Raw genomic sequence first — 26,691 nt, 5'->3', positions numbered from 1 at the left:
ATTATTTGAAATGTTTTTAATGTACTAATTAAATGCTTTTTTAATCAAAAGTTACTACTACTTTTTTATGTTTAAACTTAATTTTAAGGACTTTTGTTAATACAATTATATGGGATAAACTAACCATTCACTATTAATCAATCAATAATAGTTAATTAAGAGTGGTTTTGAATTTATCTCTGCTTGTTTATTTCAACGAGAAACAAGAGCTGGGAAAAGGTGAAAAAAAATCTTTGGAAACAATGCATTGAAAAGTATGTATCGCATAAGAATGTAACAAACAAACAAAAAGCTTTAGAGAAAAGAAAAATCTTAGAATAATATAAGTCTGACTCGTACAAAGGACCATGAAATCTTGTCCCATTGACATGAATAAAATAAATAAATATTTTTCATTTATAGAGCCTCACACCTTCACGTATCCCTTTTCTTCTAAGATTATCGCTAATTACACAAGACTCATGATAGAAAAATATTATAAACAAGTCCAAAATTCTCAAGTGAAATCCACCGTGCCAATCCCATCTTCTTTTGGTGGCCAAATTTGGATCTTTGTGAGCCCATTTTCCGAAACCAGCGCAATTGCTGGTCGACCTGACAAGGACTCAACGAAGAACCAAACCTTTTTTTCAACACACGAGTGAAATTTATCATCTCACCGGTCATCTCATTCCATAGTGTCACTGCTAAACACCCCTATGTTAATAGTGCAAAGGAAAAAAAAATGACCCAACTCGATCAACTAAATAATATTATAATACTGTAAGATTTACTTTAATTTAATTTATGCATTTGATTTGGTTTCAACTTTATTTTTGCGACATGCTTGCATCACGCCCAGGGACACATGTTCATAAACATATGCAAATAAATGTGTGATGTAAAAATGTGACAACGAGTTTCTACACGGTTAGCTTTCTTAAACCAATGTTACCAATTAAAATTAATGTTGTTCCCACATCATGTTATGACAAGTGAGAAATAGGAAGAGAAGAGATAAAATGTGAAATAAAATGAATAAATAGAAGGAGAAAGATAGGAAAACAAAAAAGTGTTGTGAAAATATGAAGTAAAAATAGAATGATTCTTTACTTAAAAGACCAAATGCGCTTTGACAAAGACTCCCTCTCATTCTTTTCCTGCTTTTTGATGCCTTTATCCCTCTAAAGGTTTGTTATCATTTCATACAAGGAAGATTACAAACCTTTTCCTCTGGCGACCAAAAAGAAAAGACTATAGGCCAAGAATTTCAGATATTGCATCAAATCTGTTATCCTTCAAGCCAACCTTACTGTTATGGAAACTCTTCAGCACCAAAAGAACACAGAAAACGATGTGGAAAAGCAACAAATTGAAGGATTAGCACAGTTAAGGCAAGAAAATATACAAGACCAAGCAACATCACCAACATCTTCATCACAACCTTCAGCATCCTCTTCGCCTTCTCATGAGTTCTCCTTCACAATCTCTCTCCACCCCACATTCCCTGACAACTCTAAAGCCCCACCATCTCTTGCAGTTGATCTTTCACCTGCTGATGACATTTTCTTTCATGGCCACTTACTCCCTCTACACTTCCTCACACACCTACCTTCATCGCCTCGATCTTCAACCAATTCCATGGACAGCTTCACCCTCCCCATAAGAGATCTTTTAGCAGATCAAAATCCCATTAAGGACAGTGGCAGTGGCAGCAGCAGCAGCAGCAACACCAGCAATAACAGCATCAAAAAAGACCAAGACAACAACCTAGTAAAAAAGGTACAAGGTAAGTCCAAGCTTGCTTTTTCATTATTTGGATTAACCAAAGGGCTCAAAGGGTGTCAAGATAAGGAAGATAACAAAGAGAAACACAAGAAGAAGTTCAAGTTTGCTCTGATCCATGCACTGAAAAAGTACTTAAGAATAGTCCAGCCAAGGATCATGCTTTTCAAAGGAAAAAGAGAGAAAATTAGATCCCGTGGACATTCTCATTCTTATTCAGGAAATGTAACTCCGAGAAATTATAAGCAAGAATTGAAGGGTTGGAGAGGACAATATTCAGCACCAGCATCAATGAGGACTTCTCCAACAAACAGTGGTCTCTTGCTTGCAGCCACTCCTCTTCCTTCTGCTAGTGACAGTACCATGGAAGAGTTGCAAGCAGCTATTCAAGCTGCAATTGCTCACTGCAAAAATTCAATTGCAAAAGAAGAGAAGCTCAAGTGCTGATTCGCAGATAGGAGTTTTTTTTTTTTTTTTTATCCAGAATTTTATTTCCTATTATTGATTTGGTATGCGGTGTTTTAAGTAATTGTGTACATAAAAAAATTGTACTATAATAATGAGAATAAAGCCCAACTAGAAATAATATATCTAAGCAGATTATGAATTTGTGTCTAGCTTGTTCTAGCTAGAATCTGGACCAACTTGTATTATAGTATCTAATGAAATTTTGGAAGCTCAAGCTAGTGGCTGATTCTGTTTCCATTCGGATCAATGATAGAAGTATTGATGCCATAGTTCACAATACAATAGGTAAATAAGATATATTACTGAGATATATCTTGTTATTTTCTTTTTGGTGAAAAATTGTACAGATTTTATATGTGGGAATTTTGACACGAATAAACACCTAGCAGCCAGAGATGTGCCAGAATTTATCTTCCATAAAAGCCATTGTTTTCTCTGCCTTGTCCTAGCAGGATCCATATGCATTATTTATGCGGCTTTGTTATTATTCTTTTTCTTTCATTTTCCTTTGCGTTGGTACTTAGTTTTCCTTCAAAATCATATCCAAGACCTGTCCAACTGAGACTTGTTTGGACCAGATATATTAGATTCCCTTGCCAAATAATTATCTGTTCTATCCTGTCACAATCATTCAAAGAAAGGTTGTATGGATTTGTGAAGGGTAACGTTACACCTTACAACTATTGGTGACAAATCACAAATGCTCGTATGCTTAAAAGGTGTGTGACTTTGTTCTTGACAAACTTAACTGTTACGAAAGTTCAATATACACCAACCAAATCATTTACCTAGAAACATAAGGAATATCATCATTATGTTCCAAATAAACAAACTGAGGAAATATAAAGAGAGAGGTCAATACACAATAAATATAAAATCTTTGTAGTCTTTCTAATTCTTCGTCTTAATTATTTTCTTAAGAGATAGACTTCCTTGTATAGAACTCCAAACATAAATGCAAAAGAAAAGTTACACTTTATAATATAGTATATACACCATAATATATGTATTAGTTACACTTTAATTAACTATATTAAAGTTGTAATCCTAATTTTTTTTATTAATGTTTGTAATATGTATCTAATGAGACACAAATTGTATATAGTAATTAAGTTTTTATTCAAAATAATAGAATATTACAAAATATATATAGAGATTGAGAGGAAGCATTTTTTTATCAGTATAAATCTAAAAACTCTTACACCTAATCTAAACCTTTTATTTAATTTAAATACTCTTACACCTAATTTAAACCTTTTATTTAACTTAAATCTATCAGCCACTGAAATAATAAATTATAATTTATTAAATTTAAGTTAAATAAAAGGTTCAAATCAGATGTAAAAAATTTTAAATTTATACTGATGTAAAAAGATCATGACCTATATATATATATATATATTACTATTAATTTTGATAATCTTATATTATGGGTTAAGCAGTGGCTCTAGCAAGTAGCTCAAGGAAGGAGAGAGGAAAGAAGTGAGAAATCATGATAAAGGGATGTTCCATGGTGTTTGAAGTCTATATCGAGACCATGCAAAGTAAATGTCCTAACTTGATGAATTAGAGAGTCAAATTTTAACCTAACTCATTGAATTTAAAGAAACTTGACATTAACCCATTGAATTCAAAGAAATGTGATTTTAATGTAAGTTAAAACTTTTGTTCTCCAATTGAACCAAACCTCAACTTGGATGATTTATAACATTTTAGTTGATCAAACAAGAAATAACGTTTGAAAATGAAATCAGTTGTAGACCCCACCGATAATGGCAGTGAAAGGAACTAGAAAGTGGGGATATAATTTAATCATAACAACTATAAGTGAAAATAAAGGAAAGACGTGAATGGATAGGGACGGGATGGCTGCTGAACAAATTAAGGGAAATTTATGAGTACCATGTACGACAATTATATTACAGCCATATATGAAGCCTAAGATTATAGTACTTTGTCTATCTTCACTTTTCAAATGTGTAATTATCATGATGGACAAATGGTGGTGAAAGTCATAAAGATCATACTAATGATAAATAGTGAACACAATGATGAAGTCTACATATAGATACGAGCAACTGGCAAGGATAACCACGAGCGCTTCTCTCTCTCTGTGTTCAAAAAATGCTTCTCTTTTCTAAACAAGGTCACCTTCAAAGCTGTTTATCTACTAAAAGCCCATTAGAAACAGAAACCCATGATGTTAGCAAGTGCACGTATTGTCTTTGATGGAAGAAACCAAGACGCTAACTAACCCATTCTATGCTTCAACCATTACTTATTATTAGCCACTTATCCACTGTGTTACATCCATGTATGAATTAAATATTTTATTCATCTATAATGATTTTATCAATTTTATGTGAATGTATAAATTATAACAAATGAAACAGGTATAATGATATATAAGACCTGCTGCTTGGTTTATATATATATATGTAAACTTATTTTTCCTATTTTGTTTTTATGAAAACACTCTTACTTCAAAAGTTTGAAATTTTAATATAAAATAGAAGAAAAAGAGTAGCGATGATGAAAAGTTTAGGAAGACAGGGCGGGGCGGGGGTTCAAGAAATCAAAATTCAAAGAAATTGACAATGACATCACTTTTAAATTTCAACAGCTATTATTTGTAGATTACATATAATTATGAAAATTGAAGAATGTTTATATTATTTTATAAATAAAAAGAATTTATATTTTAAGAAAGTGTCTATGATTACCGATCCTTAATTTTATGCCCTCCTCTTCTCACTAAAAATGACTTTAAAAGCCTTTTGGTGTCACACTCTAATATGCTCAAAGTGCATGGCAATGGAGGAAAATAAAATCCTTCACTAACGCTTGGAGACTGTTATTTGTGGGGCCTTGCTTTTCACTTACGGGGAGGAATTCACGAACTTGAATGGATCCAAGTTTTGGTACAATGATATGACACGTTTGGAGAAAAAGAAGGAGAGTTATTTGCTTAATATTTTATTATTTGAACATATTAATTATTATTATTTATCATCTAATTAATATTTTTATCTATTTTTTAAAAATATCAATAATAAGTAAATTTTTGAAAACTTTTATTTATTTATTTATTTATATAAGCAACTACTTTATTTGTTTTAGGTCATCACTGACCTTGTTGAATGAATTGTAGGGAACTATCTTATCATTCCTATGTCGTTTTGTTTATCATGTAATCAATTAATGTTATAGAAACATAGCTTCTCAAAAGTTTACTTTTAACATTAGTTATTGTTGCATTTACTCTATTTGAAAATTATTTCTTTGATTTAAATATATTTTGTTTCTTTTTAAATATTTTTTTAATTTATTCCATCATTTTTAAAAGTTATGATTTAGACTTAGTAATTTTTTCATCCTCTCCCATCACATGTAGTCTCTAAATCATCATTTTATTATTTTACACGTTAATTATTTATGTATATCTTAAGAACAAAGGATCAAATAAAAAATATAATATATAAAAAGAACTAAATGAATGAGAAAATATAACATTAAATTAAAACAAATAGAAGAAAACCCTAAGAGAGTAACTATTTACATAAGAAGGGGAAAAATATAATATTAAATTAAAACTTCTTAAAAATGTGAGATTAAATAAAAATTTGTCATATTTAAAGAATATAAATATATTTAAGGTTTTATTTCCCACCTTTCCAAGAAGTTTTTCTTTTTTGGGGTCCAATTTACGAAGAAGTTGTTATGCATTAATTTCGTGCATCAATTTGAAACGAATGCAGGCCCACCTCATTTGAATGAGCCCATTAAATGCGTCAACTATATGCTTCACCTACCCACGGGTTGTTGACTTGTCCAACCATGCTCTCACTTCTGACCCCTATTTATGGCCCATTTGACCCAAAAACATAACTTGACATGGCCAAGTAATTTTAAATCAATTGGGCCAGACAATGAAAATCTGGAGAGAAATGTTCAATTGTCCAAATTTTTTTTATTATAATTATTAAATCACTTTTTACCCAAAATAGTTTTATTTTAAATTTTTAATAATTTTAATTTAATATTATTATAAATTAATCAAAATAAATATTTAATCCACCCTTTTGTTTTTGTAAGACATAAAAGCTGCTATGTTCACAATCTAAAATATACTATCCGAATCTCTTTCTATTTTATCGGTAGAAAGTGAGTTTTTTTATCGTAAAATTATCCAAAAACAATAAAGTTCTTGAGATAGACCCTCTGTCAATTTTATTATATGATTAGGCCTATTTTTTTTGCTATTCAAAATTCGGTTCCCTAGAACCAAATTCTGGGTTAGTTTTTGGTTTTTTTTATAATAAATAAATATTATTATTTAAATTATATTTATATATTATTATTGTGTTAAAATAAATATTTATAATACATTATTCTAATAAATATTTATAAATATTTTATTATTTATATATAATAAAATGAGTTTTATTATTTGAATTTGAATTTTATTTTTATATTATTTAGAAATAAATAAAAATAGTAATAATATTATTTTTAAATGTTTATTAAAATTTATTTGATATATTTAAGATAATAAATAATATTTTTATTTTTCTTATTATATTATTTAATATAAATTTATTTTTTGAAAATGATATTAATATTATATTCTAAAATTATATTTTTGGTTATTCAATATTATATATTTATAAAATAAATAAAGTATTAAATAATAACTAGTTTATTTATTTATTATAATATATTAAAATTTATTAATATTTATACATAATTATTTATTTTAAAAAATATGTTATTAACATTAATAAATATAATTAAATAATATTATGTAGATATATTATATATATAATTATATATTGAATATAAATTATAAATACTAAAAATTTAAAAGTTGTAATGACATTCATAAAATTAAAAATGACATTAAGAAAATTTTAAAATAATAACAACAACATAAATCAATGGTGGGAACTAGAAGCTTGACCGATGTTTGGACATGTCTTCCTTATGTAATCAGGAGCATGACAATAAGAATAATTTTTTGCCCAACTTTGTTGTTCTCTAATGTCCATCTCTATTCTTATCCTACTGAACTTGGGTCGACTCTTTGAAGTTCTTTTCAGTTTTGGATTTGGACACAAAGTTGGGCTCGTGTAAGTTGGCCAATAATTTTCGTGTTTGAGTTCTCCAAATTGACTTTCGTATATCCTAGAAACTTGTTGTAAGGTATACACAGGAGATATGTAGATGTCAAAGTTGTGGTGTGTGTGTGTAAGCATGAAGCAATTACATGCGAGCATGGGATGTGAACTTTTTGAAACTTGCCACAATCACACCACATTTCATCTAACAGTACTGTAAATCTTCCTACGGGTTAAATTTCTGTCGGATGTTGCGTTTCTTCGACTAAAAATCTAGTGCTTGTTCTGTCAAAGGTGATGACTATATGAGTGTTCGCCTTTGACTGTGCATCTTGAATTACTTTAGTTGCAACCTTCAAGTACATATGTTCAGCATTAATCATTGCATCTACTTCCTTGCTTCTGTCAATGAAGAACTTATTGCAACAAGTGTATGTTGCCATGGCCATGGAGCAAATTAGTAAGTTTCTAGTTTTCTTCGAGACCGAATTGATTGACTCTACTAGGTTTGTTGTTATGTGTCTCCAGCGTCGTCTGTTGTCCCATCGTGCAACTTCAAGATTATTATCTTTTACTATGTTGTAATAGTAAAAGAATCTCAGTTCAGTCATCCCATATGCTGGAAACAAGATTAGAAATTAAATTAATATAACTAGCTAAGCAATTATATAAAATATTAATGACAATATAGACTGTGTAAAAAATTAAAATTACCCATATTGACGACATCTTTCTTCAGTGCAACATTTTTGAATCGTCGCTTGAAGTTTTGGACAATGTGTCTAATGCAATAGACATAGACAGAATTATTTTCGGTCCAACCACTTTCATTTTTGAAGTATGCACTTTTTATGGCCTCATGATGATCCAAAATAAGGCACAACCCCTCTTGCGAGGTTACGTACCTCCTTAAGTTTTTCAAAAAAAAAGAACCATACATCGCTAGTTTCACCTTCAACCACAGCAAAGGCACGAGGAATTATGTTGTTGCAAAGTCGTCTTGTGCAACTGCCACTAATAAAGTCCCTTTGTATTTGCCAGTCAAAAATGTTCCATCCACTTGAACAATTGGTTTGCAGAAGGCAAAACCATCAATGTATGCCTTGAAGGTCCAAAACAACCTCTTGAAGAACACATTCCCCTCGTCAAGCAAGTCACCGTTGTATGTCGATTGTGTACTCAATTTCCATATGAAGCCCGGAACATATAGTTGCATTGCAAGAACCTGTCTAAGTAACTTATGGTAAGACTCCTCCCAATTTCTGAAGATATTTTCAATGACATGTTGTTTCCCCAACCATCCCTTTCTATAGCTGATTGTATAACCAATTGTGAACTTTATGTGGGCTAAGATGGTTGCGATGGGTGTGGATGGATCAGTCTCAATAATTTCACGAATGGTTTGAGAAATTATTTGTAATCCCAACTTGTTATGATCCTGTGAAATGATTAGGGAAGTACATGTGTGGCACCCTTCAAGCTTCATTATTTTTCAGTGTTGCTCTTTGGTGTGCAATATAGCGCGACATCTTCAAGCACAGTAGTTGTGAACGCATTCGACGACAAGCCTAGTTGTGCTTGACATTTTCACCTTGTAAGTGCAATGATTGATAATGTGAAATTTATTTACGGCGTCTTAGACTTGTTCTTTTGTTGGGAAGCGTTGGCCAACAAATAGTGTTCTAGGCGGATACACTACCATTTCACAATCAAGGACATGGCCAAACTCAGAGTCATGTTCTTGTATTTGACTGGGAATATTTAGAAAATGTGGAAGTGAGTTGTATAATGGTAATGGTTGTGATAGTGGAATATTTGGAAATGGGAGATAGTTTTTTCCATCATCCTGTTGTTGAGATAGGATTTCATCTTCGTTCTCGTTAAAAGGATCAAATACTTTAATTGAGAGACCCACAACAACATGTTCTTCAAGAGGCTAAGAGGGTAGGATTTGCTCAAATGGTTCGGAGAGTATTTCATTGAGGTCTATGAATGGACCAGTTAAAAGTTGTGTGTAGGATTGAAGGTTGGAATTCATATCATATGTTGAAAAGGATGGACTTATGGTTTCGTAAGTTTGGTAAGGTGAAGGTGAAGGTGAAAGTTGTGGTGGCTGGATTACGTTTGTAGCAAATGTAACATATAATTCTATACCTGATTGAAGTTGATTTGAATCATGGATGTTGAAGAGTGCCTCGACATCTTCATTATCGTTCAACTCAACACATGTGTAGTTGCTAACTCCCGGGCCAAGTCTAATTGGGTAGCAAAAATATATGGTTGTCACCCTTTCATTTGAGTCTCGGTTAAGTTTTGTGTGGATAATTTTCTTGAGCCTTTGTAGAGTCACTCATCTCTTTAGATGTACTAATTTCACTGATGGTGAGGTGAACGTGACTCTTTCATTAGGACATTGGTTAATGGCACCATCAGAGTGAACAATGACATAGATTGAAGACATTTTTAAAAGGAGAAGGTTCACAAGAACAAAGAACAAGTTTAGAAGGTTGAATGAATAAAATAAACACGAATATGGCTATTTATAATGATAACGTTGGATTCTTAATCATTCAATGCTTCACCACATTCTATGAGTGATGATTACCTCTCCATTCACGCATGCCAAGAGATAGTGACATGCCAAGGCTACATGACATCTCAGTCATGCATGCCAAGAGATAGTGACTTTTCAGTCACGCAGACCAAGGCTACATGACATATTAGTCACGCATGCCAAGAGATAGTGACTTATCCATTTATCTATAAATATGTTCATCCAAGGTCACATGTTTTTATTCAAACTTGCATCCATCTTTGTTCTTTGTTTTTCTTTATCTTTGCTCTCATTACTAAAAATGTTGTTCTGGAAGCAAAACGAACACAGATTTGCCTTCATTGAAAGAACGGTAAGTTTTACACATTAGCAAGTCTAAATGAATATGTAAATCAATATTTTACATATAATGTTACTAATTTATTAATAACTGCAGGAAACTAAAAACATGACTTCATTTTTCTGTCATTTAATGCCAGAACCCAGTCCTCTAATTATTTTTATACTTGAACAACTTGGTTTTGCTGAGATTGCAAAGCTAAGGCATCTTAAAGTGGATCACGCGTTGATAACAGCTTTGATCGAGAGGTGGAGACCTGAAACTCACACATTCCATTTTCCAACAGGGGAGTGCACCATAACCCTGGATGATGTTGCACTTCAACTTGGGCTAAGAGTTGATGGTTTACCAGTCATTGGTCCAACAATGTTGGACTGAGAGGAAATGTGTGACACATATCTCGGTATTGTGTCAGTCAAGCGAGAGTCACTTATTGACTCTATGCTAAAACTAAAGTGGCTGAGAGATAATATGTTGCCATTACCAGAGAAGAACCATCTGAAGAAGAAGTTCACGCCCATTGCAAAGCTTATATACTAGGTTTAATTGGAGGTGTTTTGATGCCTGACAAAACAGGCAACAAAGTACATCTTATATATTTAGCTTTATTAACTAATCTTAGAAGAACAAGACGATATAGTTAGGGTTCTGCTTGTTTAGCTATGTTGTACAGAGAAATATGCAGAGCCACGAAAGTTGGTAGCAAAACAATAGGTGGTTGCTCATCAATGTTAATGTCTTGGGCATGGTATCACATGCCATATATTGCGCCAATTTCTAGTAATCCACCAATATACCCTCTCGTGTGCAGATAGAGTAGGGGTAGAGTACTAAACTTTTGAAATAAACCTCACAATGATGTTGTGGGGTACAGATCAATGTTTGATCATATTCAAGCTAATCAGGTAACTCGTTATATTTATTTTCTTATCTTTTACACATTTTCTTAAATAACAAAGTTAAATATATTTGTAGTTTTTATGGACGTCATATCAAGACATGCAAACATCAATACTCATGGAAGCATATAGAGATGTCCAACTGTAGACTTCATGTACTGCCATCCTTTGTTTTGCAATTGTTGAATGACACCAAATAAATAGAGTCAAATTACAGTTTCGTCTAATCCAAGAAGTTCATTCTCTACGGAATAATTTGAGTGACCTCTACAAAATTGACATGAGAGGAAGACAGGATAAAAATTGGGTTACAAGACATGTTCAATGGATTAAGATGTGGAACAACAGACGTGAGCTAACAATAACAGGTCATCCAATTCAAGGCCCATTGTGTCACACACAAGAATACATGGAATGGTACATTGCTAATTCTATCTATTTTCTGTCTATGCTACAACTACTACAAGATCCAAGGACGAGCGACCAACAACAAAGGACTACCAACACATTTGAAATGGGTACGACTTCCACACTGTCGTACCACGAGACTACATCAATTCCTCTGAACATTAAGCCAAAAGCAAACATAATTAACACAAGACATTCGTTTGCAACAACATCAGAGGATTTTTTTACAAACTTATTTGGAGTTGATTTTACAACTTCATCTTCAGCACAAACTTACATGCAGTTTCTTTACAACCAGATTTTGCTAATGAACCTGGTAATTCATCAAATGCATTGCAACAACTAAATCTTCATGATGATCCAAATTCTCCACAAGTTCATCCTGAAATCTCAGAGCAACAATCACAATGACGAAACCCACCACGTCACAGACGTCGCCCTTATTGTGAAACTGACCACCGTTACGGAGATAGTTAATTATTAATGTTGTTATAAATTTGTTATCATTTTTATTAATATACTTTGTCTTCATCAATGTTATCTTAATAATACGAAAACGTTAATTTTAAAATATTTGTCTCAACTATAAATAATTAAATTATAATTTAATATTTTATTTATTTTTTAAAAATAAATTTTTTATTCTCAAATAAGATTTATTCAAAATTATAATAGTATAATTTTAGAGTTTAGGATATTAAAAATTATAATATTAAATAATGACATTTTTAAACAAATAATTTAATTAAAATAAAATTTTTATTCAAAATATCATCTTATCATATTAATATTTAAAAATATTAAGTCAAAATTACATATTTAAATAAATAAATAAACAGAAAAATATTTAATATATTTTTTTAATTTTGAAAAATATTTTTAGTATTCTTTAAGTAGAAATTATTTAAATATTAACATTATTATCTAAAATAATATGCTTATTATTTAAATAGTTTTTAAAAATTAACTAAAATAATTTACTTATTTAATTATTTTTTAAAAATTTAGTTATTATTATTTTCTAAAAATATTATTTATTATCTTAAATATGTCAAATAAATTTTAATAAATATTTAAAATTAATATTATTACTATTTTTATTGATTTTTAAATAATATAAAAATAAAAATAAAATTCAAATAATAAAACTTATTTTATTATATAACTAATAAAATATTTATTGAAATAATATATTATAAATTTAAATAATAATATTTATTTATTATAAAAAAATTAAAAATTAACTCAGAATTCGGTTACTAAGAAATCGAATTCTGAATAAAAAGAAAAAAATCTAGTTTTATAATAAAATTGGGAGAAGGTTTATCTCAAAAATTTTATTTTATTTTTTGTAATTTTACAGTAAAAAACTCGTAGAAAGCCGCAATTTGTATATTTTTTCCTTAAAAATTACAACTTCGTTGTTGCTGTCGTCACCTGAGCTTCCTTAAAAGCTGTGACCTATCTCTACGAGTTCCAACTTCCGAGACCATGTCACATGTGGATATGATTGTTTATTTTGAAGTTAAAAAAAATTATTTATATATTTTTAAAAATATAAATTTTTAATTATATTCGACAAAAATGTTAATTTCATAAAATAATTTAATGTAACTTTAAACCAAATAAATAAATAAATTTTATAATTCATCAAATTGTAAATAATAAAAAATATTATTAATACTATAATATTTAATACTTTCCCTATCTTATATTAAGTTTTTTTAGTACTTTTATTTATTTTAAATTATTTTTAACTTTAAAATATTAAGATTAATTATAACCTAACAACTATAATTATAACAACATTTTTAGTAAAAATATTTTAATAAAATAATTATATTAATATTATCATAAATTATTAAAGTGAAAAATTAATTTTAATTGTCAAACATTATTTAATAAATTGTACTTAAGTTTTATCTTTTATATTATAATAAATATTGATAAAATTAATTATTTTATAAAATTATATAGATTAATATTAAGTGATATTTAATATAAAATAAAAGAAATAATATAAATATATTAAATTATATAATTTTGAATAAAAAATTAATATATATAAATTCTGTGTTAAGTAGGTGAAAAAAATGAATAACTAAAATTGTTGTTAAATTCAACCATAGATTATTATTAGTACGTATGTAACGTGATTTGTTGGATCTCAACTAGCAAGAATATTCTCAAAATGGTGATTATTGGACGCAAATTGGAATCATTCCAACCGAATATGCTGCCATTGGCGCTTCCATATTTAAGTTTTGAAACTCTCACAAACACCAATTGTATTGAAGTACAATTCCTTGCATCTGAATCTCTTTCATACCATGTTTCTGACATCAAGAATTCCGAATTAAGGAAACAAAACATAGATTTTCGATCGTAATTGAGGTTGTTGTGTCAAAATTAGAAACATGGAAGCGGTGGGAAGGCTCGGAAGCTACATCACGCGCGGCGTCTACACCGTTTCAGGGCCGTTTCTTCCATTCGGTGGCGCTGTGGACATTGTTGTTGTTCAGCAGAAAGATGGTTCCTTCAAGTCCTCTCCTTGGTACGTTAGATTTGGAAAGTTCCACAGGGGTTTTAGCTTTAAGGAAAATGTCAAGGTTAATATCAGCGTTAATGGACTCGAATCTGATTTTCACATGTATTTGAACCGTAAAGGGGAAGCTTCTTTTTTTCATGCCCAAGAACAAGAACAAGAGGGGGAATCTGTGTTTAATTATCCATCTTCTGGTGATGAAATTGAAACCAATGATGTCCAACCAAGGGGTAATAAGAGGCATTTCAAGTCCAATAGTTGTAATTTTGATTCAGACAAGTCATTTTCAGAGGCTAATGTTGATAAGGTTGTGGTGGGTAGGACTAGTTCTCGCCGCTCAAGAATTCTTGGGCTTGTGTTTGGGCCAAGGCCTTTGAAAGGGGAAGGTGAAGATGGTGATGTGAATGGGGTGGATTCTTTGGAGCATGCTGAGATTGCAGCCAAGTTGTTGGAGCTTAAATGGTCTACCAATCTTACCTATGATAAAATGCCTCCTAGAGACAGGAAAAAAACTAGAGGTCAAATGAAGGAGGAAGCTTATTCTTTCAGTGAACAAAATAAGATCAGTTCCAAGGTTGGCTTTAACGATATGTTGCGCCTTGCAAGTTCAGGATGTGGACAAATTCATGTCCATCCTCAGGTCTTGCATGCTACAACTTTACTTCTACCTGAGGTAAATGATGTTAAATTCTTCGATAAGATTCAGTTTGGATAAACTTTTCATCAGAAAATAAAATGAATCAATATCTTAGAGTTAAAATAAACTAATATACCTCAACATTTTCAGAAGTTACCTTATCTAATTGTTGCGTAAGGACTTCTAAATGTAATAGATTTCGACATTTTGTGTTGTAAGAATCTTAGTAGTAAGGTAGAAGCTAATTTGAATTGGGCCTAAGGGTGGGTTTGGATAACTAAATTTTTAAGCTCTTATTCAATAAGCTAGTTTTAAAATGATGACTAATGTCATGAATTTAAAGATGAAACTTATTGGGATAAGTTGAAAATAACTTACGAGACTCAGAAGCTCTTCCAAACAGATCTTCTGTAAAGCAAAAGTGTGAAGAGGGTGTTCTGTTTTGGTTGAGACTCATGCGTTAAAATTTTGTATAGGTTACACAAACTGAGGAATTCACTAAGAATTTTGATCCTGGAAGGCCAGTATTGGAGGTATCTGAGTTGCATTCTCAGCAAAGAGATTGTTCCAATTCTGGTATGCGTGATGCCAAAGATGTTGGAAACACACCAATGTTTCGAAAATCTCAAACTGTGAATATTGATAGAAGACGTTGTTCAGTTAAGAATAGTGCAAATACTCCTACGTCTGAACAGCTAGCATCCTTGAATCTGAAGGAAGGGAGGAACACAGTAACCTTCAGGTTCTCTACAGATATGCTGGGGAAGCAGCAGGTTGGTAATTAATGAATTTCTAATTTTATTTCAAGTAAATGACGATTAATTTTCCTTTCTTTTTTTTGAGATCTTACTTTTATTGTTGTTTTGGTTTACTTTATTGACTATCAGATTGATGCTCGGATATATTTGTGGAAATGGAACACTCGTATAATGGTATCAGATGTAGATGGAACAATTACACGGTGAGGATATATCTTATTGAAATGGAAATTGTTTTCCAGATAGATATTATACGTGACAGAGTACTGATTAATATTTATTCTTAGTTTCTTGCTTTTTCATTGTTAATTTGATAGCTTATCTTTATAATAAATATACTTGGTATCACCTTAAAAAATAAAGGATAGTTGGTATCTATCAAAAACATTTCCTCAGCAATCATGCTGAAATATTGACAGAGTGAATCAATGGAGGTTAAATATTTCTTGCTTCCTAATAGAAGCATTTCTAACATCCATATATATATGCCTATGCTTTTAATTTCCATATCTTCTCTTTTGTTTTTGGCTCTAGAGTTTAATTCTACTCTATGGTGTGACAATGTTAAATTCTTTCTTTTATTTTATGTTTGACAGGTCAGATGTTCTAGGTCAATTCATGCCTTTAGTCGGAATCGACTGGTCACAGACAGGGGTTGCTCATTTATTCTCAGATATCAAGGTTTGTTTGTCTTCTCTGTGTGTTCAAATGTTTTGAGATTACTTCAATGTCAAAATAACATGTTCTTTAGTTAAATCTTGAATACTTTAATCATGCATCACTTTTATCTCAGCAACGTTCTTGAACAGGTGGTCCATTGATTGCTTTGTCTGTTAAATTGGTTATTAGCATGTTTGGATTTGCACTTAAATGCTTATGGATATACGTTTACTTTAATGTCACTATTTGTAGTTTCTGCATTGAATCTATGTTTACCTTGTGTGTTTTATTTTCCACATACATTCCTGACAATGATCAATTAATTTGTCTAGGGAGTTTTAGGATAGAAACTGTCCTTTGCCTGTAACAGCTATCTTCTGATTGGTTTTGTTTGCGGGGTGTGCTATATTCTCTTGTCTAACACAAGCTTTACAGGAAAATGGTTACCAGCTACTTTTTCTCAGTGCTCGTGCAATTTCTCAGGCCTATCACACAAGACAGTTTCTATGCAACCTAAAACAGGTGATGCATAAATTTGAAATCTATCTTAAATGTCATGAATGAACAAAACAAGAAGAAAGAAAGCGGTTTAGATTCTCTTATTTGTTTTGTTATATTGCAGGATGGGAAAGTTCTACCAGATGGTCCTGTTGTTATTTCTCCTGATGGACTTTTTCCTTCTCTATACCGAGAAGGTATGCTTATTTTTTCCTGCCTTGTGACATGCATGATAATTTTCCCTTCTTACTTATAGGAGTACTTCTGCTACATTTTTATGGTCTAAATGTTCTGGTTACTACTAGCCACAATGAAGGTTTATAATAATCTATTGTTATTATATTCATAAGATAGATGTAGAATTGCCTGTGCTGATGATAAGGGTCTTTAGTGGTGACATATTTGTGCATCATTTTATTCTTTTCATAAAAGTAGACGTAGGTTGTGTTTGAAAACACTTTGAAAAATCTGTAGACATAGATTAAATGCAAGAGTTACAACTAATGGTTTTGAAATAAATGTGAATCACCGGGCATTCAAATATGAATCTAAACACAGACGTAATCTTTCTCCAGTTAGGGATTTCTCTATTTAGATTCTTCCTATAACTCTAATTGGGCACATATTACAAGTGTGCAGAATTGAATGTTTGATTCTATAATACCCTGATAATGGCCTTAATAATACTTGGGGTTATAACACATTTCTTATACATTTCCAGTTATCCGAAGGGCTCCTCACGAGTTCAAAATTGGATGTTTAGAGGTTAGGTTCCCACTGTAACATACCAAATTTGATAAAATTTGTTATTTTCAGTATGATCATCATGTTATTAAAAATAATTTGAATTTTAATGCATTCAGGACATCAGGGCACTTTTTCCTCCTGATTGCAAACCCTTCTATGCCGGTTTTGGAAATAGGGATACTGATGAAATCAGCTACCTTAGGGTTGGAATCCCAAAAGGAAAAATATTCATCATTAATCCCAGGGTAATAAATCTCATATTACTTTTAAATAAATAAATGCGAAAAATTCCTTAATTGTTTTAGTTTGCTAAACTTTCATTCTGATATCTAAAATTTTCAGGGAGAAATTGCCGTAAACCGTAGTCTTGACACAAAATCATATACTTCTTTGCATGCTCTCGTGCATGGAATGTTCCCCCCTACAAATTCATCTGAACAGTTTCCTTTTTGTTTTTGTTTTTCTTCAAATAGGGGATTGTGATTTTTATGTTGGGTCTTCCCAGAATTTATAAATGCAAGTTTTATGTAATATGGGTTTGTTTGCAACGTTAACTTGTATTTTGACTGCTGAATATTGGTTTCAGGAGGATTTTAATTCATGGAATTACTGGAAGTTACCTTCCGCTATAAATATTTGAAAGGGTCTTTTGGCACTTATAGCTTAATATTATCAATGATCTGGTGCGGATAGATGCAGGACTGCAGGCTGTGCTGCTCCTAGAAATATATCGGTAAATTTGATTTTTGGTTCCACATAATATGTTTAGACTACAATAAGCTTTTTAGTTTATTGATGGTATACTTTTATTAATCAGATTTCCTAAGTTGTTTGGGGAAATGTCTTTTAACTTTTCTAGAAAAATATTTGTTTGGTGTTTGTGACTAAATGTTCAAGATGATGTCCAACAAATATAGAACTTAAACTACTAAGGTTCTGGTTGAAAGAAATTATGAAAAGTTTATGATTTTTTAAACTTTCTTTTAAAAAAATTATGATCAAATATATTATAAGCTCTCGTATAAAAAGAATTTATTAAATAAACATTAATTAAGCTGTGTTTCTAAATCACCCTTAAAGAGAATTTCTCAAGTCCTAATGTTCTGAACCTCTTCATGATACAAATTAGCTGTGTGTCCTTGTGCGTGCTGCTTCATTTTGGCAACTATTTGCTAATACAGGTGATGTGTGGAATGCCAGGAAAATAGAATCATTATGTGGAATTGGGTAGATGAAGGATATAAAGGACAGCACAAGATACATTATGCCTGCTTCCTGCTTCCTGCTTCAGATGGTGTGACATATATCAGATACCTTTGTTTGAGTGATCCATGAAACATTTAACGCACTAGATTTTCATGGGCATGATATAACTACAATCGTATGATGAGAATCCCACCAATACAAACATCGTGTCTCTTCTCATTATCATCAATGAGTTGCATCACCTATGCATGTATGTATGTATAATGTATCTATGTAATCTTGGATGACTCTCCATTTTCATTTTCTCATAATGTAGAAAAGCTTTTGCTCCCTACACGGGTGTTCGGTGGGTTGAGGATAAAAGTTATCCAATTCAATACCATCGGATTTTTTTTATTTCATTATTCAATTGAATTCATTTTTAATTCAATTATTTTATTTCCTTTTTCAATAACTAATTGCTTTAAGCCCCGTGAAGACTGAAGAAATTTGGTTGAAAATGAAAGAACCATTTGTGCATTTAATGTTAATTGTTGTTTGAGTTTGGGTTAAAATAGTGTCTAGGCCCGATTATGAACATGGATAAAATTGTGAGTCTAAATCGAAACAAATTGCTCCAATTTAAAGCGTGTTAGATTTAATTGTTTTCAGTTTTTATTGTGTTCTCAAAAGAGAAGTAAATTTATTTTTAATATTAAATACAAATTATATAGTTAAGAAAAATATAAGGTTCAAGAACAAATTTCAAACCCAAAAGTTCCAATCAATTCAATTAAAAAAAGGGGAAAGTAAAAAGAACTTGTAATAACTTAATTTTGAATTATGAAAAAAATATGATAAATTAATCTTAAGAATACCTAAAATTTATATTCAATTTCATATACATCAGCTAGTAAAAAAAAAAAAAAACACCTTTGAATAAAAAATAACTAAGATAAAGTTTTATTACTATGAATAAGGAGGCTTTATGTGCTTATAATGCTATGCGCATACTTTTGTCAAAAATAAAATAAAATAAATTTTGGTTACATTTCATTTGTGGAATCTACTTTTGAACTTTTCTTCCTAATGATTTATCCTTAAACTTTAAAAAAATGAAAAAAAACAAAGAGACATTACCTTGCTATTATTTTGTGAATTCATTGATATAACTCAAAGATAATTTTTTTAGGAGAATTTGTAAAGGATAATTGAAATACAATAAAAGCAAAGAAATGAAAATATAATATTAAGAGTATAACGAGAGTTGAAAAAAAATTATACAAAGAATAAAAATATTAAATGTTTACATATATGTCCGTAAGATATATATTCAAAATAGTGAGGGCAATTTCTAGGCACAAATACCACTGGACCACAAAATAAACACACTTATATTGATTTAGAAATTAAGTGGTCTATTTGTTTAAAAAATCTTAACCATTTAAGTTTATTATTTTCATCTATTACCATTTTAAAATGACGATTACAACTCTTTTTTATATAATTTTCATATCAAATACTATAATTAAATTGATAACAATCACATTCAAATAAAAACGAAACTTAAATGAAGACTGACAATAGATATTTTAAAGTGATAACATATATCTTGATCTCTTTAATATATTGTGAAACTTTATTATTTAATTTTTTTTCCTTTCAGTTGAACTAATTTTGATCTAATTATGAATTACATTTAAAAGTTTAAAAATTTGGGCTTTTAACACTTATAATAATAATAATAATAATAATAATAATAATTATTATTATTATTATTATTATTATAAATTTACTTTCAAATATTACAAATTTATTTAATTATTTTAACCTTTTTTAATTTTTCATTTAACTTGACGGGTCTAAATTAATGACAACCCCTGGTACATCTTATCAAAAGCATCAAGTACTCTGAGATTTCTGGAACACAAGCTCGAAGTTGAGCCATTTATGCCATTAATATGGCAATGTAAACTAACATTATCTGGTCCAACTAAATTGATGCCAGCTTTATCAGCCAAGCAAGTGTTATTTGATGCTCCGTAGTAACTCTCCTTGGAAATAACCCTAAGAGTGTAAAAACCAGGCACCATTTATTATTAGCAAAATGCCAGTTCTAGACATGTCATAATGAAATCAACCGTGGCTTATTGTTCTTCACCAATATTCCAAACATGTTTTTATCCATACACAACATGTTCTTTATTAGAATATGTGTTTTATATTAAAAAAAATGTTAAAACTGATTCTCTTACTATAAACCAATTAAGTCCTGTGTCTACTTAGGATGCAATACGTGCAAAGTATATAATAAAGAGTGGAGAAAACACTTCCCTAAAGTATGGCCACTATATTGGAAAGGAAAGAGAGTCAGCCACGTATAGTGAGTGTATTAAGATTCTTTGTTAATTTAGAAACAAATATATTTTAAAACATTAAAATTAAGAGAAAATATCAGTGAACAATCTAATAGAAGAATGCTAGTATATTATATAGATTTTCTGTTCCATCACCCTCACAAAAATGGCATAATTAATAAGTATAATTCATTATAGGCCTTACTTTTGTTAAGAAAAAAAATGAAAAATATATTTTAATTATTCGGATTAGTTGTGTATAAATTAACCCTTTTTTTCACTTGATAAAATGAATAAATGTGTGAAAGGTGAATAGAGAGTTCAGAGTGACAATTGTCATGGTAAGTGTTAAGCCACAGGGAATAATCTCTTGTATCAATTTATAATGCAATATGCTTGGCATGCCATATCAAATAGTATCGTACTAGAGAATAAGACAGTGAATAACGTCGTTTACACGTTTTAGATACATGGGAATCGCAACGAAGATAGATGTTTATCTTCTCACCATTACATCTACTGTTTCATACTTTTATAAGAAAATTTAATCTTTTAAATATATATAATTTATTTAAATTAATTTGTTATTTTTTATTACTGATTAGAAAGACGTTGCAATATGAAAATAAAAAAATTATGTTGGAAATAAACATTCCACAATTTTTATATTTAGTGATATAAAATGATAAAGAAAAATAACAATCCATTAAATAAATTTTGAATTAAGTTAATTTTATATGGTTGTTTTAATGCTTAATAGACGCATCAGATTAACTGCTAACACGTATAAATGGGTACTCTTCTTTCTATCTAAAAACACATTTAATTTTTCGCTCACCCGATAAATTTCATTATTTTTGTGCGAGAAAAAGAAAGAAAGAAAGAACCAATTTTAGTTACCAATTTCAACTATAGTATTCAAAGTTCTTGTCGATCGATCGTAACTTTTTCATCTAATCCAAATATGAAAAATTATAATTTTCAAGATCATACGTGTTTATGCTTTCGCCTAATGTCTTACATAATATTTTATTCACATTCATCATTTTATCTTTTATTTTTTTTCTTATATTTCTTTCTTCTTTACCTCTATTCAGCACGCTAAAAAGGGTGTAAAATATTGTTACTCTAAAAATATTTCAATTCCTAATAACGCGTTTTGAAAAAACATGGAAATAGGCATAGTTAAGAAATTATATATATAAAAGAAAACATGAAAACAACAGTACATAGCTGTTTGTAAATCAGCAGCACCACGAAGGCGGGCGCGTGAAACTAAACAACTAAAGTGGTTAAAAGACGAGGTTTAGACATAATAATAGACCATAACAGAGGAAGTACCCCACGCGCGTAGGAATATATAATCCCTGAGTTGGTGGGTACGGAGATGAATCACTTTCCAAAGCCACGATCAAGGAGATAGTCGATGAGAATATCAATTTCTTGGCCGCTAATTTGACCATCGTTGTCGAAGTCAGCTTTTCCGAGACAACGAGAGGCTCGCCATGAAGGGATGATGGCACCTAAGTCCTTAAGAGCAATTTTGAGCTCTTCCTTGTTGTAAGAACCGTCCATGTTAATATCTGCTTGCCTCAGTTTTTCCCTTATTTTCTGAATCTTCCCCAAGTCCACCCCAATTGCCTTTGGCTGGTCACGAGGGACTAACACAGGCATTTTTGTTCTCTTCTTTCTCAGTTATCTACTTCAGAGGGTGAGAGTGAGAGTGAGAGAGGGAATGGGATCAATGGCTATGCCTTTGCCTTTGCCAATGCTCACACTAGGTGATTTAAATACACCGCTTCATGGGTCGGGTCGTCAATTTGGCCTTTCCAATTCTCAAGCATGTTAAAAGTCTCTATTTTGATAATTACCCGTTTTAAAAGTAATTTTGACTTAAAAATGTTCAAATAACAATTTAAACTAAATCAATCCTTTAATACATATTATCTAAACAAAAACTACGTTATTTTAAATACACTTTTATTAAAAATCAACTTTAGAAACTTACGTAAATCACTACAAGAAATGTGTCATTTAGTAACAGTTAATAATAATCGCCAATAAATTATTTTAAAAATAACATTTAATGTTGATTTTAGTAGTCGCAAAAAATGTAAAATTTAGTAGCAATTTTGCATAACCACCACAAAAAAATACAGGATTTAATGTCACTCCTCTCTCATTCTCCATCCCCCATTCAAAGCTATCATTCATCTCTACCTTAACTTCACGAGTTCTACCATTCTCTCTGCCATTCTCTCTGCCACTGCTGCCACCGCTGCCGCTGCCCCTGCCATCACTGCTGACCAAAAATAAAATATTGTCCTGCCAAAAATAGAACATTGTCGTGCACAATCTAAAATTTGAATTTAAAATTTTAACATCAGTTTTGAACTGCTATTAAATAATTGTCACAAATTTTAAAATTTAGCGACGGTTCAAAAATGCCACAAATTTAGCTTTACGTCGTCAATTTTAACGTCAGTTTTATAACCGTTGGAAAGATATTTAGAGGAGGTTAAAATTGTCACTAATAATAAAATTTAACCGCCACAAATAAACAATTTTTTGTAGTGTATCTAAATTTAATTTTTCAAATGCTCTCGGTCATTCATTCAGGACTGAATTGGGTTATACCAAAATATATATTGAATCAATTCATATCATATATTGAACTAGTCAAATCAAGTTCGACCATTTGTGCCTCAATCATCTTACAATTCAGACAGATAGAAACCATTCCTATGAATTAATATCCATTTTTAATTTTATAAATTAAAATCCTATCTGTTTAGTCTAAAGTTGCATTATTCTCACGCAGAAACAACTAAAATCCGATTCCTAGGCTAAATGTAGTATGTATCCGAGGACATGTTTGAGAAGGGATTACTCACCCTGTCGCATTAATTATCTGCGATTATCTTATAGACATTGAAATAACTCGAAAAGAACGCAACGTTATCCAACGAAAACAAGAGAATAATAAGTAAAGAGAAAGAATATATCTCCATCATATGGTGTGTGTTCTCCTCATCCACTAAATATCCATGCTATGTTAACCCATAAATTATATACATTTAAGTTTTAAAAGTATTTATATCCTCTCGTATTGTTGAATAATATGATAAGGTTATAGCAAAGATAATATAATAGGTTTTATAATCAATTATGGTGAATTTTTATTAATGAAATTGTATTTTTTTTTCTCTAACTTATTATGTTACTCAATAATATAAAAATACCTAAAATTGTTTTGAAAGTAAGAAAAATGTTAATCCTAACTTTTTAGATTGACTTTAAAATATAAAAATAATAAATTTTTATAAAATATATTTAATAAACTTTTACAATTTTAATACAATTAAAATCCTATATCCTTTCCCACTCAAAATCTCACCATTTTGTATGAGAAAACAAATTGGTAAGCTCCACATAAAACAACAAAGTATACAAAATATCTAAACACATAATTCATTTTCTACAATTTCTTTCTCCGGCTATTTAATCTTTTTTCACTAAAACATAAAAGTAAAAGCATCAATGCTTATTTATAAGGTGTATGTATGAATATATTCTTGGTGACCACTCCCCTTACATTGTTTGGAGACAATTTTTCTTGAACTCGGATATTGATCTGTCTTCAAATTTTTGCGTTCATTATCCAATGATTCATGTTTTTTTTCCGCATATTTTATTAACTTTTAAATTTCAAAAATAAAATAAACAAAAGATATATTTTTCTCTTCAACTGCATAACATCCATAATCGTTTATCATTGTCTATTTCTACATGGAGAAATTTTGATCTTTCCATCTTATGGGAGATTATCCTTCAAATATTAATCAATAAAAACATTTTAATAATACGTCCAATATAAACCAATTAATCAACTAATTGGAAGTTAATCAGTCAGGCTAGAGCAAAAAAAATGAAAAAAATAAACAAAAATCAATGGACCGTAGCAAAAGAACAGTGTAGGGAGACACCTTGTGTAACAGAGCATCCTTAAAAATAGAAAAAGAACAGATGTAAACGAAAAGCAATGGAGCTAACACCTTCCGTGAGTGCCTCTCCAACCGATTTAGGTATATGGCATGATGCATGGCTTCCAAATACCTCACAAACAGTGACTTCAATAATATCAACCCAGACTCAAGAGTATCTTGAGTCAAGTTGACTAGCAGGTTCATCCACAACCCCTTCATATATCCAATCACCATTGTTCAATCACCAAGTATGAAGTGCACATTGGAGTGAACAGTGATCATAAAATGCATATTGGCTGAAAATAATAATGTATTTTATACTATAAAATAACAGAAACCTTTCAAATTTAAAATTAGTGAAACAGACATGTTTGGTTTTTTTTTTTTTTTTTGGTAGCTACAAACACCATGGTTATTTATAATTTAAGTAATCAAAGAAAGTTAACTTTTTTTTTTTTTTTTTTTTGTAAAACTTTGCTGTGGATGTCGTATATATTATCTTTGCTATATGAGAAATAACATATACTGTGGAGAACAACTTTTTAAAAGTCATAAAACCTGAGAAATATTAAGCAATAAATTAACGATTCTTTAACCAATAAAAGTTTAGTTGCTAAATTCGTAAAGGAGCAATAAACATTTCCTCTTAAATGATTCCACTTATTTGAAAGACAACCTTTAAATAATTTTTGAGTTTTTAATATAATTTAATTTTTTAATATATTTTTCCAACCAGAACAAATAATTAATTCATAGGATACAAAATCACAATTTAATTTATATATTTAATATTTAGTTTTCAATTAATCATACACTAAATAAAACAATAAATTTGAGCTCAAGTATTTGAATAATGACTCCTTCTATCCCATATTTAGATATTATTTGAACATTTTATATTTATTTTAAATTATTTTTCATTTTAAAATATAAAAATATTAACTGTTTTTTAACAATGTCTTTATTTATTAGAAATAATTATTGTCAATTAACTTTCAAAATAATTTTAAAATTAATTATTATTTAACTAATGCATTAACTTTAACACTTTCAATAGATATATTATAGAAAAAATTAATATTTTTATAAGATGTATTAGTACTAAATAATATAGAATATGAGACGAGGGAGTATGAAATTAAGTAAGTAGTAGAGAAGTAGAGATAATTAATGCCGTTATTAATTATTAGAATCCATGCTTAGAGCAGTACGGAAATTCATTTAAAGCAAATTGGAATAAAGATATTACTAGAATATAAACCATCCAACTGAATGTTTCATAGCTTCTCTTTGTGCTTTTGCTACAACATTATAAACATTATTCGAATTCTCAAACTTACGAAAAAATTAAAAGGGTGTTCATTTTTAAAAGAGATGTATATATTTTTTAAAATAGTCGTATTTTATAAAATATCAAATAATTAGTTTTAATTAATAATTATTCAATTTTACACTTTAACAACGAGTTAAGTTAATTTGTCGTGTTATGACCGGAAGATCATGAATTCAATTCTCTTAACAAGTGAGAGCCTTAATTATACACAGTCTCACAAAACAAACTATTAAAAGAGTTTTTTTAAGGATAAAATTTATAACTTTTTAAACCTATTAGTTCCTACTGTCAACTGAGTTCTATTAAAAAATATCTACAAAAGTTCAACTCATTATTGTTGCTTTAGTTTGTATTAAATAATTATTTTTAATATTTTATTATTTAAAAATTTATATTGTAAAACAATTACACCCATTTTCTCTTTTAACCTTTTCC

General features: G+C 30.0%; 3 protein-coding genes across 6 annotated transcripts; 2 read left to right on the top strand and 1 right to left on the bottom strand.

Moving 5' to 3' along the window:
* Positions 1 to 1,190: 1,190 nt before the first annotated feature.
* LOC113848324 (BRI1 kinase inhibitor 1-like) lies at positions 1,191 to 2,638 on the top strand. Its single transcript, XM_027477785.1, has one exon. It carries the CDS (start codon positions 1,297 to 1,299, stop codon positions 2,209 to 2,211), a length of 915 nt encoding a protein of 304 aa, XP_027333586.1. The 5' UTR covers positions 1,191 to 1,296; the 3' UTR covers positions 2,212 to 2,638.
* Positions 2,639 to 13,770: 11,132 nt separating this feature from the next.
* Positions 13,771 to 19,122, top strand: LOC113847710 (phosphatidate phosphatase PAH2). 4 transcript variants are annotated; one of them, XM_027476956.1, is made up of 11 exons: positions 13,906 to 14,669; positions 15,209 to 15,505; positions 15,620 to 15,693; positions 16,087 to 16,171; positions 16,586 to 16,672; positions 16,773 to 16,845; positions 17,370 to 17,413; positions 17,512 to 17,640; positions 17,738 to 17,833; positions 17,979 to 18,128; positions 18,596 to 18,789. In XM_027476956.1, the coding sequence occupies exons 1-10, from the start codon at positions 13,968 to 13,970 to the stop codon at positions 18,033 to 18,035; spliced, it is 1,644 nt and encodes a 547-aa protein (XP_027332757.1). In that variant the 5' UTR covers positions 13,906 to 13,967; the 3' UTR covers positions 18,036 to 18,128; positions 18,596 to 18,789. The 4 variants fall into 4 exon arrangements, with proteins under 4 accessions (XP_027332758.1, XP_027332755.1, XP_027332756.1 ...); XM_027476954.1 differs by having other exon boundaries at positions 13,835 to 14,768; positions 17,738 to 18,128; positions 18,596 to 18,932; XM_027476955.1 differs by lacking the exon at positions 17,738 to 17,833 and having other exon boundaries at positions 13,835 to 14,768; positions 17,982 to 18,128; positions 18,596 to 18,931.
* Positions 19,123 to 22,329: 3,207 nt separating this feature from the next.
* On the bottom strand, positions 22,330 to 22,639 carry LOC113848323. Its single transcript, XM_027477784.1, has one exon. The coding sequence runs from the start codon at positions 22,609 to 22,611 to the stop codon at positions 22,330 to 22,332; it is 282 nt and encodes a 93-aa protein (XP_027333585.1). The 5' UTR covers positions 22,612 to 22,639.
* Positions 22,640 to 26,691: the final 4,052 nt, after the last annotated feature.

The sequence above is a fragment of the Abrus precatorius genome, unplaced genomic scaffold (genome assembly GCF_003935025.1).
Source record: "Abrus precatorius isolate BTA unplaced genomic scaffold, Abrus_2018 Scaffold8, whole genome shotgun sequence".
Classification (NCBI taxonomy): domain Eukaryota; kingdom Viridiplantae; phylum Streptophyta; class Magnoliopsida; order Fabales; family Fabaceae; genus Abrus; species Abrus precatorius.
This window is presented reverse-complemented; position numbering and strand designations above follow the sequence as displayed.